General features: G+C 36.7%; 1 protein-coding gene across 2 annotated transcripts in view; it reads left to right on the top strand.

Moving 5' to 3' along the window:
- Positions 1–17,560, top strand: part of SS18 (SS18 subunit of BAF chromatin remodeling complex) — a 44,771-nt gene that overhangs the window by 8,581 nt on the left and 18,630 nt on the right. For both annotated transcript variants that reach the window (XM_027745989.2, XM_027745991.2), the window contains exons 4-5: positions 10,270–10,423; positions 15,942–16,163. In XM_027745989.2, coding sequence (XP_027601790.1) covers positions 10,270–10,423; positions 15,942–16,163 — 376 coding nt within the window. The remainder of the gene's footprint in view (positions 1–10,269; positions 10,424–15,941; positions 16,164–17,560) is intronic.

Here is a 17,560-nt window from a genome sequence, read left to right as displayed (position 1 = left end):
CTTGTGTAACATACTAGTTTTATTTTATGTTGAAAGTGCCAGTTTCTTTCAGTAGCAAGCTAAAGTTTCCAAGAAACTTGTTGTGTCCAAGTTGTAGAAAAAATCTGGACATCACATTAAATTATTTTTCTAAATTTCACAATACTGGAAAGATTATAATAAACTAATAAAAAAGTGATATTTTTTTCTTACTTGAGATATTTATTTCAAAACTAAAGCTTTTTGTAGGACTTGTGAAATCCCTTATTGTGTGTTGTTTGCAAACTTGTCACACAGATTAGAGTGGAGTCTGTTTAGTTCCAAAATACTTCTACATAAAATGGTAGTTGCTTTTTATAAACACCCAACATCAGCAGGCACTGAAATGATGTTTATTTCCAAAACAACTGCTGCAAGAGATAGAACCACTAAACATAATTACTAGCACTTGATGAAAACTTGCCTTCATCTTCCTTATTGGGAGGGTTTTTTTATTTGTTTTGTATGTGGGCGGTGATTGTCTTTTTTTTCCTAAGTTGTGCAGGCTAATAGGAATTCTGCAGGCTAAATAGGAATCTTTGACGTAAGCATGGTTTCACTCAAACAGTGGAAAGTCTCTTATGATCTTAAACACATTATTTTTCAAAAGGGTAGTGTTTAATCTATGGTTTTAATGAACTTGTGATGTTTCTAGAAAAAAATTGGAGTCTTAGGAACTGAACAGTGCACTCTGCTTCTTTGGTAGCCTTTATTTGACCATCAAAGTTGTCTAAAATATATGTTAATTGAATTACCTTGATAACTATTTTTCTTGAAAAAAGCAAGATGGGATCCAGAAAATAAAAATGTGGCTCAGTTTTAATAACTTAAAATTTTGAAATAAAGTACTTGTTACTGATGATGAGAGGAATCTTAAATTTACGAGATTCTTGTCCAGTTACGTACTAAATGCCTGGGAAAGACTGATGCCTGTGGTAGTGTTATGGTTTAACTTCAGCTGGCAACTAAGTACCATGCAGCTGCTCACTCACCCCACGCACCTTCCCTCTCCTCAGAGTGGGATGGGCAGGAGAATCAGAAGAAAAGCTAAAACCTATGGGTTGAGATAAGAACAGTTTAATAATTTAAATAAAATGCTATAATAATAATCACAGAACATGCTGAGTTGGAAGGGATCCACAAGGATCATCGAGTCCAACCGTTAGCCCTGCACAGGACCATCCCCAGGAGTCACACCGTGTGCCTGAGACTATCATCCAAACACCTCTTGAACTCTGTCAGGCTTGGTGCTGTGACCACTTCCCTGGGGAGCCTGTTCCAGTGCCCAACCATCCTCTGGGTGAAGAACCTTTTGCTGATATCTGACCTAAACCTCCCCTGACACAACTTCAGGCCATTTGCTTGGGTCATGTCACTGATCACCACAGAATTATGTAACTGTAATTAAACTGAGTCAGCTTTTGCTGAAACCAGTGATATTCTGGTGTGGATATTAGCCTGAGTGTGATATTCTGTGGTGTGGAAATATCCCTTTGGTCACTTTGGGTCTGTTGTCCTGGCTGTGCTCCCTCCTGGCTTCTTGCACACCTGCTCGCTGACAGGGCATGGGGAACTGAAAAGTCCTTGACTTAAGAGTAAGCACTGGTTAGCAACAACTAAAACATCAGTGTGTTATCAAGGTTAGTCTCCTGCTGAGTCCAAAACACAGCACTGTACCAGCTATTAGGAAGAAAATCAACTCTATCCCACGGGAAACCAAGATAGGTAGTATAGCAGAAAGTCTGTTTGTGTATACTTTACTGCTCATCACAGCTGGCATCAATCTTTAAACCTCTAGATTAATTCAGTGTATATTTAATGTTAGTGTATTGATTAAATTAGTTTTAAAGCAGATACACAGAGCGGTATGGTGCATAATTCTGCATTAGCTTTTCAGAACACAAGTCCATGCCCAACTGAAGTTCAGCTATTTGTAAACTGACTTAATAGAGAACAGAGCAAAAGGAAGGTCAGATGTTTCCTGTCAAGAGGCAAGGGAGCTATTAGTCAGAACTGGAGCTTGGATTTTGAAGAATAGTTGCTCTGATTAAATGTTTGTTAAATAGTTTTTAAAAAATAATAATTTCTTAAGACTTTCTAAAAGAGATACATTTGGTAGTAGGTTTCTTGGGAAAGGGAGGAAAGATGTAGCGTTCATACCTACCGTATTATGTGGCTACACTCTAATGCTACACTCTGCTGCCCTTCAAACGAGGGACAAGTAGAGCCACTATGATTTGATGGGTAAAAGAAATTAAGCTCCATATTCCTGTCCTGTTATTAGAAACTCAAGCCAGTGCAAATCCATAATTGATAAAAGCTAATTTATTTGTGCTTGCATCCTCCATGAAAAACTTAATTTCTTAAATTATTCCTTCCTCCAACTCTTCAAGCTCTTACGTTTTTATTTGCTATGTTGGTTTTGCATAACAAAAAAGATGTCCTGTGTTTTGTGCGCAAGAAGCACATGGGGTAAGCATCTTTTGAAAATAGTCTCCAGCCCCCAGTTAGTTAGGCTTTGTCAGCAATGAATAGGAAATGTGGGACACCAAGATTCATGTTGTATTGCCACAACACTCTTAAAAGTCAGCATTACCACTGTGTTAGTGATCTTGGAGACTCAGCAGTCTGAACAAAACGGTAAATAAGACTTTTCTTGAACTTGTACAGTATTCCAGGTCTGCTAGAGATGAGTTTTAATTCCTTGTTGCTGTCCGTAGCCTAGGTCTTAGGTATGACTGCAGTAACCAGTCATAAAAGCAATCCATTACGATCTAGCAGTTTCAGTGCTTGCAGAGAGGTCTGGTGTGTCTGGATCACTTCATTGGCTTTACTTTAAGGCCAGCGTGTGATTCTCTCTATCCATTTGCTTTCTTTGAGGCTTTGCGTGCTATTTGACTTCTGACCTCTCAGTGGACATGCTGATTGTCTGCATGTTCATTGTACGTAAAAACATGGTTATGAGATATTAATCAAAAGAGAACTAGTTTTGCAAATAGGGATACAGATTTTTATTTATTTTGGGTAGAGCATGAAAAGAAACACATCCATTGCTTATACCATCAAACTGAAAACCTACTAATGGGAAGGAAGTCCTGGAGAATTGTCAGTAGTACAAGCTTTTTAGAAGCCTTAAAAGCAAAACAACCAAATTTACTGTGATTTAAGTTTTGTGGACTGTTTCTTCCCTAGTCTTTTTTGTTGAATCTCTAACAGTCCTTGTGTCGATACACATCTTCTAGGGCTAGTTAATGCCACCCTGGTTTAGCAAAAGCGAATTGTGTATGTTTGTTTTTAAAAGAATTTTCAGGTTGTGGATCCTCAGTTGATCCATGTATGCCATGGCCTCATAATAAAAATTCCTTTTCCAGGTTGTTCGTTTTAGTCCAGAGAGCCTTTTAAATGTTGGAAAGAAGTTTGGTGGCTGTTTCATTTTAATGGTGATGGTTATGTTAACATCACTAGAGCTGTACTCTCATCAGCTGCAGTTCTGCTGTGTGATGTTTTAAAGTTGTTGTATGATGAAAAATCTGGAGTCCAAATTAATTAGGTGGAAAGGGCAATATTTTCATTCTGGATTACTACAGACTAACTTTGGGACTGTGTAAGTGGCTATGTTGGCACAACTGAATGAGTGCTGTTGGAAATAGAGAGCTGCTGGAAGGAGCTTCTTAAGCCAGCAACTCCACTTAAAAAAAGAAAGAAATAAAATCAGAATATGGGAATTTCAGTGGTTGGGATGTTAGGTGAGTTTAGAGACTACTAGCTACCACTTTAAATCAGAGGGCTGTTTAAGTTCTGTAAGCTAGTTTGCATGTGTTGCTAATGAGGTGTGTCCACACGGGGAGCTAGTGCACTGTACACAAAAAACTACTTCTGTTGCCTCCTAACTTCTGTGGCTGATTTAGAAATCAGTAAAAATAGCTAGCAGTTTGAAATAGGAGTATGCTCTAAGGTGTAGTTCTTTCATACTTGAAGATGTGATTTGCCTCTCCGTGGTACAGTATGTGCACAATAAATACCTGTTTGAACCGTAGGCAGCTTGCTGAGAGCTGTACCAGGCAGTCTGGTAACAAAGGTGCCAATCCTTCAGCCTATATGGTTTTGCTGTTTCCCCAGTGCCATGCTTTAAGGGTTCTGCAGGATCCTTTCTGCTTTAATTGAGTTTACATAGGGCCTTTCAGCTAGAAGAGAGTTGGATTTTTTATCTTAGGTTACTAAATGCAAGCAAAACCTGTAAATATTAGACCAGATAATAATCCATCTTAAAAGTGAAAGAGACAAGAGGCTGTGGAACACAAAACTCCTGCTTTTGGGGGCAGATATGAACTGCATATTACTGGGGAATTACAGAGCAGCTCTGAAGTTCTCTAGTTTCAATAACTCAGTGTGCCCCAAGCTAATATCCACAGTTAATTTATTCATAGTCACTTATAATAAACTCTTCTGAATTCATACTGGATTGTTTAATTTTTGATTTAAATATTTTCTAGTTATAGTAAGAGTTATGAATTATTTGTGATTATTTTTAAAGTATCAGAATAACTATTGCAATGAGGTTATCAGATATTTTAGAGTTAAATTTTCTGTTTGTTAAAATGTTGTTTAAGAATATCGGTATGGTGAAATATTTTTATACAGTGATATATGCAATTTGAAACAATTAAAAATTCCAATTTCCTCTTCAAACAGAGTGTTTTAAGTATTACATTATGCACTATTTTAAAATTTTGTTCAAATCTTAAGTCAGAATGTCTCTGATTTTTGAAGATACTGATGTGTAAATCAAGATGTATAAACTGGATGTCATTCTAAATTTAGATTTCCTTACTCCTAGTATCACAACTCGTACTCCAACAGTGAGAGCACAAATTACATTTGTATTTGACTTTACTATTTAGATATGATTGATAATGCTTTTCCTGTAGAAATCCTTTCTATCCCTAAATATTACACTTGCTGAGAATTGATACATTTTCTTTATTTGTTTAAGACATTCAGTTCTAGAATACCCTGTACCTTGTAAAAGAAGAGTCATAACCCGATTAAATAAATCCTGCTCTTTCAGTTCTCAAAAATGTATCCTTTATGGTCTTACTTCTCAATCTGACACCTCAGTAAGTACTCTGCAGGTGCCATCACCACCTATCAACAGAGTACTGCTCTCTGAGACCAAGACAGGTCCTGTTATATTAGCAATGCGATATGTGCAGGGCAGAGTACCTCCTGGGACGGGGCATTTTACTTTGCAGAAAATGGTATTTGAGAATTGAAAACAAAAATGATTGATTAAATCCTCATTTAAGGCTTCTCTTGGAAAGATCAGAAGGCTTTTATGTTTGTATTCCATGTAGCTTTTAATTGTTATTCTGAAAGAATTTCAGGAAAATTGTATTTTTGATAGTGTAGTTTAAATATCTACTGCCAGTTGTATTGATTAGCTATATTGTGTTTTAATGTGTGTAACAGTAGTTCCTGTTTTTTACATTTTATTGATGACTGAGTTGGTATTCCACCTCAGTTTTTATAGCAATAGAAGTTCCATAAACAAATCTTTGAAAATTCCAGGTGTACAATTCTACCGTGGCAGATTTTATTGTTACTGTCTTTCATTTGATCTAATTTATTATTTAAAGGAAAAGCTCTAAAAAAATGCAGTGTGGCTATTGTTTTCAGTGCATGCTTTCAAATAACTTTTGGATTTACTAGGATTTTGTTTGCTGAAAGTTGTCAGTTAAAATCTTGTCTTTTTTTTCTTGTCTCTTGTTTTTCTTGTCCCTTTTTTTGGTTGCAGCTATTGGGTCAGTTTCAGTCTTTTTCCAGTTCAGATTTGCAGAATTGGACTAAATAGCTTATAATTATTGTTTTTCATGCTCTGATAAATTTTAAATGCTCATAGCAGCTATAAATGTAATCTGTGTGTTTGGGAAAATGAGCCAAAAATTAGTGTTTAGCAAGTGAAGCTATGTCTAACATCTTCTAATTCTTTAATTTACTTTTTACTGATAGCAAAATATTTAACATTTTCTACTTCATAATTGGAATAAAATCATCAGCGATTTTAATTTTCATTCCTTTGTGTCATGCATCCAGCAGGAGGGAAGTAGCCTTTCCTTTGGTTCTGTTAACCTTACTACGTTTGTATGTCATTTCACCTTTCAGAACTAGACTTAATGGGTAGGGTTCATGTTGGGTAGCTTTCCTTTCACAATGGGTGGGTTGGGTTTTTTTGAGTACTTTGTGATCCTTTTGTATTCTAAAGGATCTTCACCCCGTGTAGAGCACGTTACTGGGAATAGTCAATTTCCTTCTGTAAAGAATAAAAAAGGTTAAATAAACCAGGCTATGTGGTTGGGGTTTTTGTTTGATTATTGTTCTGGGGTATTTTAATTAAATCTGATTTAAAGAAGTTTATCATCTGTAAAAGCCTGGATCAACTCCAATGGAAATAGGGAAGTTGCCATTTTAAAACAGTTTTTTCTTGTTTTCTTCTGTCTGCGTCCAGTAAAAGAGTACTCTGGAGGATTTTCACTGGGGAATAATTATATCTGCAGGAGACATTTCGTTTTAATTACTATCAGGTAGTGATTGGTTTATGATCTGACATGAAGGCTCATAATACACTTTTAAAATATCCTATATAATATTCTGTATAACTGTTTCTGTTGCATATGTATGTGTAATTATCTCTGAACCTTATTTAAACTTTGTTCTAGTGTCTTGTGTTGATGAATTCCTCAGGTTTACATGATTTATGTGGTGCCCTGTATGTTTAATGTTGTTCCTCCATTTACTGATTGTTCTCCTGAGTTTTTTTTGTTGTTAAACCGTAAACTGAAGGATCTACTTTTTGTATGTGTCATACATTAAATTGTATTTCTGTCATATATTCTTAAGTTCCTTTTTATATAAAAAAAAACCCTGCCCTTTTTGACTTGTTTCAGGTGATAACATTCAAAATTTTTAATCACTGTTGCCTGTCTTCAGAATCCTTCTGTTTTTACAGTATCTTTTGGTGATTGCTTTCCCCAAACTGAACGTGTATCATGATCAGAAATACCTTGACCTTTTTTTCTTTCACATTGTACGTCACTTTTGATGTATCAAGTCACTTTTGATATATCAAGTACTGACGATAATCAGAAAGTGACCATGGGTATTATGAATAGTTTTTATGAGTTTTGGAGTTTTCTGTTTGTTTTTTGGGGGTTTTATTTGATTTTTTTTTTCCCCCAGCAAACTATCTGGGTTGTGGTCATTTATTTTTTCTCTGGGTTAATGGCAATAGGAGTTTCCTCTTTCTGAAGAAAGAATAGTTCACAGTTCAGTGTATTTGCCATATATTTATCCCTGTTGAATTTTACTTGGCACCTTCTGTTCAGTAATGGTGCAGTATCTTCAGATGTTGATATTTACTGAGAAATATTTTCAGGAGACCTCTATATGTTCCTTTATTCTTTCAACTTCTTTGGGCAGTTTTTGATCAGTGCAAGTGAGTACTCCTGAACAACATATTTCTCCAAAAGGCTTTGTCAAAAAACTTGTATTAAGAAGATTTTGTTAAATATGCATCTAGGTGGTTTAATTTATATTTATATTTTTAAAAAATCCTAATAGATCAGAAAGATTTGACTTTACTGTATTGTACACTTTACTAACTTTTTACCATTGGTATTTTATGATACTCTAATTATTTTCATAATTTTATCTGTAGCCCAGGGAGCAAGCCTCACATAATTCCTAGAATTGGTCCCACTACTTTTTTATAAATAGAGGTACAGGGTTCATCTACCTTCTAGTCATCTTATAGGGTAGTTTATTGTAATGGAAGATTAGATTTTTTTAGCAGTTTGGTCCTTTTTCTTGCATTATTTTCAAGAATTTGAAGTGGGTTCACACAGGTCTTTGGGCAGTTTCTATATCCAGGAGCTCCTTTTGCTGAGTTATTTTCTGGTAGTACCTTTTTGAGTGTTTTTAATTGCTCCCTCAGTTCTCTTAATTCCCTGTGGTTTGTGAAGTCTCTTGCAGGTTTTTGTATCTAATGGGATTTTTAAAGTCCTTAATACTTTTTTTCCCCTGTCCTTGCATGTTTGCATTCTTATGCTGTTTTCTTGATAACTGCAGTGTTTGTCTTAAAGGAGAGTTGCTTTGAAAACTTCCAGACTTAAATTTTAGAGTTGGAATGTAGTTTTTCTCACATAACCTTTGGAGTTTTTTTCCCTCTTTCCATGTGTAAAGGCATGCCTATGTTTGTGCAGTATCACCTGCAGGATAGCTAAAACCTAGGTAGGGTCTAATGTTTTTTTAGTACTTTATAGTATTTTTCATTATCAGCATGTTATATGAACATTGGATTTGCTAATGTTTTATGCTTGGAATCTAAGAACTTAATTTTAATTCTGAAAACATTTCAGCATGAGTGGTTTCTGACTTTGCTCTCAGTTTGCTGACATGGGACTGCTGTTAGGCTCTGAGCTCTGGCTGCTCATGTGGAGGTACCAAGTGCGTTGGTTTTGCTGATATTCCTAAGCGTACTTTCTAAATAGAAACTAAAAATAGTCTGTTTGTTTTCTTTTTTTGTTTGTTTCTCTGTATATCAGTTTTAGATAACTTCTGTTACATGCAAATTACCACCATAGTGAGTTTTGAAAGTGAAGGAAGATTTAACTGAGGTAAAGCGGCCTTGCTTTGGTTGCTCACTAGTGGAGGAAAAACAACCAAATGAAGCAGTTCGGAGAGTAGAGCTGCCTTTCACTCTTACCTTCTCTACCTTCTGCCACTTCTGCTGTAGGATGAGGAAGGAACTTGCTTATAAAATGTCATTCTCTTATTGTGGATGAATGAAAGGAATTTAGTAAGAGAATTTGCCTGCTTGCTTGCATTTTTCTTCATCTCCTTCCTTCTTCCTTCCAAAAAATAGCTTTTACTATGTTCTTGAGGAATTCTTAAAAGTATTGCAGGGAAAATGATGCCCACTTGAGCTATGTGAAGAAACATTAAGACAATAAATCCGTACTGTTCACTCCCCTCCCCTGGCAAGCAAATATGTGTGTATCTGTGTTACCCTGATGTTACTGTCTCCAAGGGTAAGAAGGGGTCCTGCCTCACACTCATTGGGAAAGCCTTACTTTTTACCACTGTATTGTTTCTTGTCTTTATGAATCTCCTGATGAGTAGGTATAGACATAAGAGGGCACTGGGCTAGACAGGAACTTAGGGTTCACATCCTTGGTTCTTTCTGAAGAAGAGAAACACTGAAAAATGCAGATGTGGTTGTGTCATGGGAAGAGTTTTTCATGAATAGTTATGGCCTGTAGAGAGAATCCTCAAAAGCCAGAGAGCCAGGTGTTCGCTCTCACAGAGATGACTTTTATTCCCCTGAAAGTGTTTGGCTAAGGTATGTGAGGAGGATTGTAGAGTCTCACAATTGTTTTTAGTAGGAAAATGAAGGTGGCTACTAGCAGTTTCTGCGTCTCCTTACATTGCCGTGAATAGAACCTACCAGTAAATTCCCCCTTGTATTTATTGTTTTTTTTTTGCTCTCCCTCTTTGAACTCTCAAGGTTATTCAGTTATTTTCCTCACAATTTCATTAGGAAATTTGCCAAAAACATCCTTTCTAGGCAGCTGTCTCTGGACCTTTGGAGGCCAGCACTAATGTGCTTCCAGTCTGTAGGGGGTGTTTGGCACGGAATTATGAACTAGGCCTTCAGCGCTTTGTGGGAGAGCGGGGAAGAGATCGCTAGTGTTTTACCACACCCAGGTGCAAATTTTTTGCCAGTCTATGAGCATTCAGAGGCTTTCATCTCATGTTGTACCTGTTTTGTCCCTGTGCAAGGTCTGTTAACAGCAACAAATTGTTGATGTGAGAGAATTACAGTGAAGACTTATTTCTCTGTTGAAGGAAAGCTTTTGTGTGTGTGTAAGGGAGTGACTCCAGCAGTCTTGAACTGTTCAGATGTAATTTTTTAATGAGGCATTGATTTGTGTTTTTTTATTTTAAAGCGATGCTCGAAGGTGCTGTGGTGTTGTTTGTGTGTGATACTTCATGTAAAATTGATTGAAATGTTAAATGTTTTGCCAAAAGTAATGTTGGGAGGAGTTAAAATGTATCAGAAAGAGCAAGAAATGCATTTCAGTGCTTGCTTTCATAGCCCGCTGAACAATATAGGCAACTGCTGTACCATATGTACATATAATATATTTGTCAGGCTAACTGCTTCTCGTGTTTGACTAAACTGTCTCCTTTCAGCCACCCACACAGAATATGCCTATGGGTCCGGGAGGGATGAGTCAGAGCGGCCCTCCCCCACCTCCACGCTCGCACAACATGTCTTCAGATGGTATGGTAGGTGGGGGCCCTCCTGCACCACACATGCAGAACCAGATGAACGGCCAGATGCCTGGTAAGTTTTTCTCCTCTAAGACATTAACACCAGCGTTGCCTGGCAACTGAAACGACATGGGGGCTCAAGGGATACTAGATTGTTGATGACAAAACTGCTTTGAATGCCCCCGAGTACAAGCTCTCTTAGAGTTTGTTAGCTACAGAGCTACGTGACCTGTATTCAGTGTTTATCAGGCTGCCCTTGGGCTTTGATGTAGCTGACACACAGCATTCCTCTGATGAACAGAACTGGCTAAATTTAGTCTGTTTGAAACCGTGCAGTACAGCTGGCTTTAGAAGGCTTATTGGGGAAAGGTATTGGCCTGTGGCTGAGTGAACACAAATCCTTCCATATAAAGATAATGTGAAATTATCGTAGCTAAATAATTAGATAATAATAAAATAGATACATCTGAAAGTGGGTGTTTCTAATTTAGGTAAATGTTTTTGTCGATTTGTCTTTTTTTTTTTTTTAGAGATTGTTTTCGTACAGAAAATTGTCCAGCTTCCACTAATCCTCTGTGTTCTTTATTACTGAAGATGTGTTGAATTGTAAGGGATTTGTAAAGGAATGGCCTCCAGATTATTGTTCTAGGTGTAAATTCTAAGTCAGTTTCTATGCCATCCTGTTTTGTAATAAAAAGAAAAGCGCTTTGGAAGGCAGAAACAAAGCAGTGAAAGAAGATGATAAAAATCTACGTTTTACCTACCACTACTGGCTTTGGGGTAACTGCTCCCTTTAGCAGTCATGGAGTAGGCCATAGAAAAGCTTGCTGCTTTATATAGAGGCTGTATTCCAGAATTTCCACTCATAAAGTCATACTACCTATATCACATGAAATGGCTTTCAGCTTAAAATTGCATTCCCAGGATTGCTTTTGTTCAGGACCCCTTTTTTTTTTTTCTTTTCTTTTTTGTATGGAGAAAGTTTTCATACAAAAGCTCTTCAAGGTATTGATACTTTCAAGGAAGGAAACTACCGTCAAAAGATCCTTGAAAATTCACAGATTTCACAGAATATTCTTAGTTGGAAGGAACCCACAAGGATCACCAAGTCCAACTCTTTTAAGTGAATGACCCATACAGGGATCAAACCCACAACCTTGAGTGTTATCAGCACCATGTTCTAACCAACTGAACTAATTTCATCTCTCACTGGTGACAAGGATAAACTTTCATGACAGGAAACACAGTAAATAACTTTGCAAAACTTAATATAAGGTAAAAAATACGATTGCTGTAGTCCCTCATTTCTGAGCAAATCTTGATAGTGCCACCTGATAGTGGCAGCTTTTCTGAAAGAGTAGCTGAATAACCTGCAGAGGCCGTGTGTAAGAAGTGTAATAAAAGATCTAGAGAAGAAGTTAGTTTCATCATACATGTTGGTCGTGGTCTGCATCTGGAAGTGTAAAGAGCAATATATGCTGCTCCCTAATTAGGGCAGAGATATTTTGATTGTGGAGTCCTTTATCCATCTAAAATCCATCAGTTCCCATGGAGAATAGCTTTGCCTCTCAAAAATCAGTCTCTTTGACCCTCGAGTGTAATCATATTATTGTTATTATACTGATCTTTTCCAAGGAGAAGGATTACTAAGTCACAATGTGAGCATAATGACTTCACTGCAGAGCCACAGGGGAGAAAAGTCACTCCTTAAACATACATATTTTGTAATTAGAAAGAATAAGAAAAGAGCTCTTATGAAAATACGTGAAAGGTAAATAGGTTTGTTTTGGTATTCACCTAGACAGATACTTAAATACAGATTCCAACTAAGCTTTAATTTAGCCTTTCCAACATATTCCCTTTTTTGAAGGTCTATTCTTTCCTTCTCAGTTTGAAGTTGTCTCTGAGGATGTGAAGATAAACGGCTTAGGATGAGGGCATCTCTAATATCAGAAAGGCATGCTAAAATCATTTCATGGGTAGGCGTTAGAAAAAGGGAAACGGAATCATCTTGGTAATTGTATAGCTGAATTACACATATTTTTTAAGTGTTTGTTAGTTTACCTGCATGTGAGCCTTTCTGTATTTCACAGAGACATGTTTCTAGTAATTTCTGCAGAGTATGGATTTGCTTTCTTCTTTTAAGGCATTTACTCTGAAGTTACATAGACACTTTGTAATAGAAAACAGATACAAACCCACAAATATCTGAGGAGGTGATCTGTCTAAGGGGAATAAAGTCCCTAATATGTAAACTGAGAGAATCCAGGGTTGACAGCAACCTGACCAGCCTGGAATAAATAAAATGCAAGCTCTTAAAAAGTGCTAGCTAAGAATTTCTGGGAGACCTTACCTGACCTGGGGCTTCCGCAGACCTGAGTATGCGTGGAAGGGTTGATTAAAAGAACTGTCTAGTGATGGTCAGGACATGAGTCAACTTAAAGTTCTTCTTTAGATCTGTCCCATTACTTTAAAGGATGATTTTTCTCATACTTATGTTCTGTTAGTGCAGAACCTGAAGTGCTGCTGAGGCCATTAATTGCATCCACTGACAAGTGAATGTCTGTATCCTCGTGCCAGGGAAGACAGTTATGGCAAACCTTTTTCAGCCTGTGGTACAATTGAGAGTTTTCTGTACCTGTGACAGATTGTGGTTTGTAGATGAAAAAATTACTGTTTGAAGAGTTACTTGGAGAGTTTGTGTGATGCAAAGTAAGAGTGGTCCGGATTTGGAAGGAGGTGATGAAATTAGCTGTGCCACCGGCAAGTTATTTTCCTGATTTTATTGTATGTAAAAAGTTGAAAGTTAAGACTAGCCTCAGGGTTCTCTGACCTTTGTCCTTACATTAGTAAGTGACCTTCCTGAATAACAGGTGCTTGTGTGTTACCAGCAAGTTCTCTCAAAGTCTTCTTTCCTTCTAAGCCTTCCTCTCCTGCAGGCTTATACGCACTTAGTCTGGCTTACAGCTTCTCGGAGCTAAGGTGCTGTCTATAAGTGGGTAAGAGGAAGAAGGACTTCTGTTTATAGTCAAGATAGCTACTTACTCTGCTAACTATTATAACACAAAATCTAATTTGTACTACATTTAAAGCAGTTACGTTAAAGTGCAGATACTTCATTCATATTCTCTTCTTTCTATTTCATTTATTCATACAAAAAAGGAAAATCAGTTGTTTTTTCCTTATGTGCAGGAGAACCCCATGAAGCATTTTGGCAAATGATAAAAAAAAATTATTTGTGAAGTGTGTTTTTATTATTTTTCATTTGCAAGGCTTTTTGATATTTTGGTCTTAGCTTTTCCCTTATCCTTGTATTCTAGCTTCAGCTTTTTCACTTCTCTTGACAAAATAAGTTTATGTGTTCATTTCAGTAAGGTGTCTTGAAAAAGGCGAGAGGATAAATGTGTTTTTAAACTTATTCTCTGTTTCTTCACATTGGCTTTAGTAGCTGTGTTCATTAATCATTGTTACCTTTCTCCTCTGCATCTTTTTGTTTGCAGGTCAGTTTGTATTGTCTCTCTGACCTTGTGTACAGCTCTCTATGTCCTTATTTCAGCCTTCATTCTACCCTAGATTAGTGCAGTTATTTCTTAAGCCAGGGCAGGACTTGGGGAGCTGTTCACATCTGAAGATGCAGTTGTGTGGGTGGTGATTGGTTTTTTTGGTGTTTAGTTGGTTTTTTGGTTTGGTTTGGGGTTTGGGGTTTTTTTTTGGTGTGCTTTTTGTTTGTTTGTTGGTTGGTTGGTTTTGAGTTTTTTTAAATTTCCACTGTGAAATATGTAAACAAATCACTGCCTTCTTACAACTCTACTGGCATAGTTTCTTTTAGATTCCTTTTCTTAGGGTTTTGTAGCTTAACAGAAAACCTGTGGCATGTTTAGCAACAGTAGCATGTCCTTGGTGAAATCAGTACATACCAACATTTACCTTGTTTACAGTTGACCTAGTCTGTCACATACTCTGGTTGTTCATATCTTCAGAAGCTCTTCATATGGTGCTTGTCATAGGCATAATCCTGCCATTTCATTTACTTCTTTCACTTGTCCTAGTTACATCCAGTCACACCTCTTACTAATTGTGGTCCTAGTAGCTATTCACCTATCCCAACTAAAGTAATGAATAAACTGACCACATGGTATTGTAATGTTTGTACTTGTTAAATTACCCATTGAGAGTAGCTTTAATTCAGAGAACAATCCAAATCCAACCTGTGTTATCAGGAAGAGGGGAAATAAAAGGTGAAAAGATGCTGTTGGCCTCATGGGTTTATGAACAGGTTGCTTTTCCATTGCATCTTCACAAGTTGAGCTGATAATTTGGTGTCTGTCCTTCCAGTAATCATCTCCCACCCTACTAATCTCTAAATATAGTTGCAGAATATTGGCTATAGACTGTATGTTCAAAACTGTTAAATATGCCTTCAACTATTTTTATTATACATATGGATGGTCACATATGAACTGAATCACTGCAATGCCAGTATAATTACAAATCGAAAGTGTTGGTGATTTTCTGTTGTGTTGAAATTTTCCACCTTACTTAGAAGTAGGAAAAATGCAGCACACTGTCTTTAACATTTTTGCTTTGTTCTTTTCTTCACACCTTTCTCCGTTTTCCAAGGTTGTTCTTTTACTAATGCACAGGAAAGCTGATGACAGTGTTTGCCAATAAAGGTCACTTAATGCTTTCCATTTACAAGTCATTCTTTTAAAAAAGTCATGATTGAAGCATCCAGGGGAAAAAAATCTCAATGTCTTACCACTATCATTTGTTCTCATTCCCTTCTCAGGAGATAAACTCAGGAGTCCTATTCTTGCAATAAATAACTTTTGGTTAGATTTTTATCTACAGGGGCATTAAAACAGCTCTATAGAAGAATGAGTTTGACTTACAGGCTTTCCATAAAAGCCTTTGCTGTTGTATCAGTGACTCCATGGAGTGTTTGTCACCTTCTTTATCTTTTATGGGTGACTGTGTAGTCATTTGAGTGAAAGTCACAGCCTAAGTTAGCATTTAGTGATGGACTTGGCAGTGTTAAATTTGTGGTTGGACTTGGTGATCTTAGTGGTCTTTTCCAACCAAAATGTTTCTATGATTCTATGTAGTTGTACCATGTCAATGTTAATATTGCCTGAGTTTAAAAATAATAATAATAAATAACTGTTACTTTCAGAAAAGTGTCTAATATAGGTGTTCGACTACACAGAAATGTTACAGCTGTTGTAGTAATTACAGCTGTGGTGGAGATAGCTAGCTGGCTCTTATACTGGTCTTGTGCAATTCTGGTTGAAATTCAGGAGGTGTTGTGTGAGTACTAAACAGACTAATTTTGTATGTGATATGGATAGAAGATGAGCTATATTATAATTTACACCTTTCAGCTGCTCAACAAAAGAAAATGTATTGCACAGTAGAGCTGAACTTTGTTGTTTATTTTTTTCAAGTGGGGAAATCATGCAAACTGTGTTTTAATTTTTTTAAATGTAATTGCATTTAATGACTCTTATTTAGTTTTGTGATTCAGTGTGACTGTATTTGTTTGCTTTACGATGCTTAATGTAGATCCTTTTTCCCTGTTTTTCCTTCTGAAGGACCTAACCACATGCCTATGCAAGGACCTGGACCTAACCAACTCAATATGACGAACAGTTCCATGAACATGCCTTCAAGTAGCCATGGGTCGATGGGTGGCTATAATCACTCCGTTCCATCCTCACAGAGTATGCCAGTGCAGAATCAGATGACTATGAGCCAGGGACAGCCGATGGGCAACTACGGTCCCAGACCAAACATGAATATGCAACCAAACCAAGGTAAGAGAGGTGTTAATTTCTGTAAAAACAAAACGTCTCAGGCATTTTTAAAAGGTCTAATCTTGTAAATTTCCTTCTCTAAATGCATTTGTACCTATGTACAAAAGAGGATTCTCTTTTCTCCCATATATCTGTGACTTTTTATTTATTTGCAGACATTGAACTGTTTTCGGGTATTGTGTGAGAATCTGGGAATGGATCTGCTTACATCAGTAATAAGTTTGAACTACTGTTTATCTTTTTCAAACTTTACACTTCTAGCTAAGTGTTGTTATTGTTCAAATTGATAAAATATCTCTACTTTTAAGTCTCAGGGGTAAATTTAAAAATTAAAGTCAGATAGCCCTCAGATTTTTATACCTTGTTAATCTTGGTTTTCTGCTGCATGCTGTTTTAGCATGGAATGTCTGTTAATCTTGGAGAAGTAAAATTCAGTTCCAGGAACAAATCTGCTACTGCTTACTCTTTTCATGAGATGGCCTTGTGTACATTGTAAAACCCAAAACTAATTTTGTATCTAAGATATTTCCATTGCATAAACTGATGGTGATTTGTTGATGTCCTTGTTGAAGTGCAAGGAAATTGTGAAGTTAAAATATTACATTAGAGTCACAGCACAGCAAATTATTAAGTTGTATATGTACTTCATATTCTTAGAAATATGCTTTACAAGTCAACAAGCAGTATTTTCAGCTTACCTTTTAAGTCTGTTACTACATTGGATCTGGACATAGCACCTGCAGCAGAATTTTTTTAAAAAAATGCTTCTACCGTGTTTGCAGCAAATATGTTTTTTACCCCAATATATATGAACTCTTATGGATATATTAGCTGAAAAATATGACTCGGATCGAGGTTTTAATCTCTTTTCTGATGCTGTAGAATGTGGGGTTTTTTTCTAAGGCTCTCTCTCCTTGGTCATTTTAGAAAAAAATAATCCACCAGTGCATAGGTAGTTCTTACTGCAGTGTACTCTCTTTGAAGACCAAAACTCCATTTTTTTATATACATAGATACCATCTGTTCCTGAGGTGTACAAACAGAACAGGTCATACTGATCGGTTTGATTATTAGATCACAGGAAGGTTCAAAACAGATAAAAGACTAACTTAATGAGAGACCAAATCTAAGTCATGAGGAAACAGCTGTTTCTGCACTTTTCTAACCAGTAGAGAAAGTGGAAAGTCTGAGTCCATCATCCACATTGTTAATAGCATTTTTCTTAAAATATAGCAGCAGAGGACAAAAAATAGGTATATAGCAGAGGAAATCATCATAAGTGGGAATATTTTTGACTGTCTCTCTGAGCTGACAAGTTATCTGTGTATTCTGGGCAGTGCACAAAGGAGTTATTTTGTAAACGTAAGATGCTTGAGAGAAAGTCCTGTGCCTGCTCA

This window comes from Pipra filicauda, unplaced genomic scaffold (genome assembly GCF_003945595.2).
Source record: "Pipra filicauda isolate LSUMZ 115617 unplaced genomic scaffold, ASM394559v2 scaffold320_size837821_pilon, whole genome shotgun sequence".
Lineage (NCBI taxonomy): Eukaryota > Metazoa > Chordata > Aves > Passeriformes > Pipridae > Pipra > Pipra filicauda.
The sequence above is the reverse complement of the archived record's forward strand: the minus strand, read 5'-3'. Positions and strand labels throughout refer to the sequence as shown.